This window comes from Loa loa (genome assembly GCF_000183805.2).
Source record: "Loa loa unplaced genomic scaffold supercont3.286, whole genome shotgun sequence".
NCBI classification, from domain to species: domain Eukaryota; kingdom Metazoa; phylum Nematoda; class Chromadorea; order Rhabditida; family Onchocercidae; genus Loa; species Loa loa.
Window position 1 is genome coordinate 67,756 of NW_018108466.1, and position 1,576 is coordinate 69,331.

The following is a 1,576-nucleotide window of genomic DNA, read 5'->3' on the forward strand; positions in this document are numbered from 1 at the left end:
GTCCAGCGTTACCAAACCAACAGTACTAGTTTTTAGAGAATCTTCTATAGCATCGTAATTCGCCGTAAATTTTGTCGTGATGCCTGATTTCACTGAAATAAGAGAAGCATAAACGATAAAATGACAAAGTTCCAAACGTTTCTTCATCGTGTATTAATTGGAATTGAACAGGTCTGCTGTTAAGTCCTTAGTCGACAAAGAGAGGGAAGCCTTACGACTTTTCGTTTCTTCCTCTAGTTTCCGCCGCCTTTGCTCGATTGCTTCCTTAGCACGTTCACGTTTCTTGGCAATATGTATCAGACGTCCTTCGTCTGCCTTGGACATTTTCCTGGAAAAAGATTTTCATGTTGATACATTTTTACTACTACATTGTGAGCGCGCTTGTATCCCGTTTCACGAATTGGATATGAAATCACATATTTTTGGCAAATCTGAAATAGATATCCACTGGACAGGCTTAGCCGGTAAACAAGAACAGATCTGTATATGGCATGCTTATAAGAATTCCAAAACTGCTCTTTACATTTCATTTTATCACAGGATACAATACAATAACTGTGGGAAGAGGTTCAATGATAACACTGGCTATCACAAGGAAACGGTTATCTTCTACTCGTATTAGGGGGCTATTAAAAAACCTAACTGTCTAAATTTAATTCCACTGCTAAGTCGGAGAATATTTCAATAGCGTTAGGGTCTAGCTTACTTTCCCCTTGAAAAAAAGAAACAAAAGCAAAAAACAAAAAATAAATAGCAGAAACTTTCAATTTCCGTAACTTTGCTCAATTTATATGTTATCACAATGATATAGAATGAAATGACTACAGTATACTCCAGAAAACCTATACCTGTCCACAGACAATAATCCATATTTCGCTGCAAAATTCCAGTTTCATTGGAAAAACTCATATTTCAGCTCACTTCAATATACTTAAGCACAAATATACCTGTAGAACAAATAGAAACAAGGTCTCGAAGCTCATGAGAAGCCTTGAAGCATGCCTCGAAACATTATAAATCCGATAAAGAACTCGAAAAATGATTCCGTATAAGCTTGCTCAAATAAAGCAGGAAATAAATTGTAATTGACTCTTCGAGGTGGCTTCCACTGCGAAATGTCATTACACACAAATATGCAATGTGGAACAAATAGAAACATGAGAAGTCTTAAAGCGTATTTCTAAACACTATAAATCCGATAAGAAGAATTCGAAAATGATTTGAAACCTGAGCTGTAGAGACAAATTTGTTCCTGCAAGATCCGGAATGATATTAGAGAAACTAAGTGGTAGGTAAGTAATCCTCACTACTACAATGAAGCATAATGACTATACAAAAGTGTACAAAGTACCCGACTCTTTCTAAAAAATAAAGGAAAGCGGATAAAAAAAAGCATCACCTCAAACCAATATTTCATCACATATTAAACTCTTATTGTGAATTAAGCACTTTTTGCCATTAGTAGATATTGTTCACAATTGCTATTCATTTCTCTGCTAAAACTCATTACCCCAAATACTACACCATATTGCACTTGAATTTGAAATCAACTGTTGGTATCTTTTAGTAAAGGATA

General features: G+C 35.3%; 1 protein-coding gene across 2 annotated transcripts in view; it reads right to left on the reverse strand.

The window, feature by feature from the left end:
- LOAG_15442 overlaps nucleotides 1–334 on the reverse strand; it is a 3,297-nt gene extending 2,963 nt beyond the window's left edge. For both annotated transcript variants that reach the window (XM_020448939.1, XM_020448940.1), the window contains exon 1: nucleotides 216–334. In XM_020448939.1, coding sequence (XP_020300947.1) covers nucleotides 216–324 — 109 coding nt within the window. In that variant the 5' untranslated portion in view covers nucleotides 325–334. The remainder of the gene's footprint in view (nucleotides 1–215) is intronic.
- Between the last annotated feature and the right edge of the window lie 1,242 nt (nucleotides 335–1,576).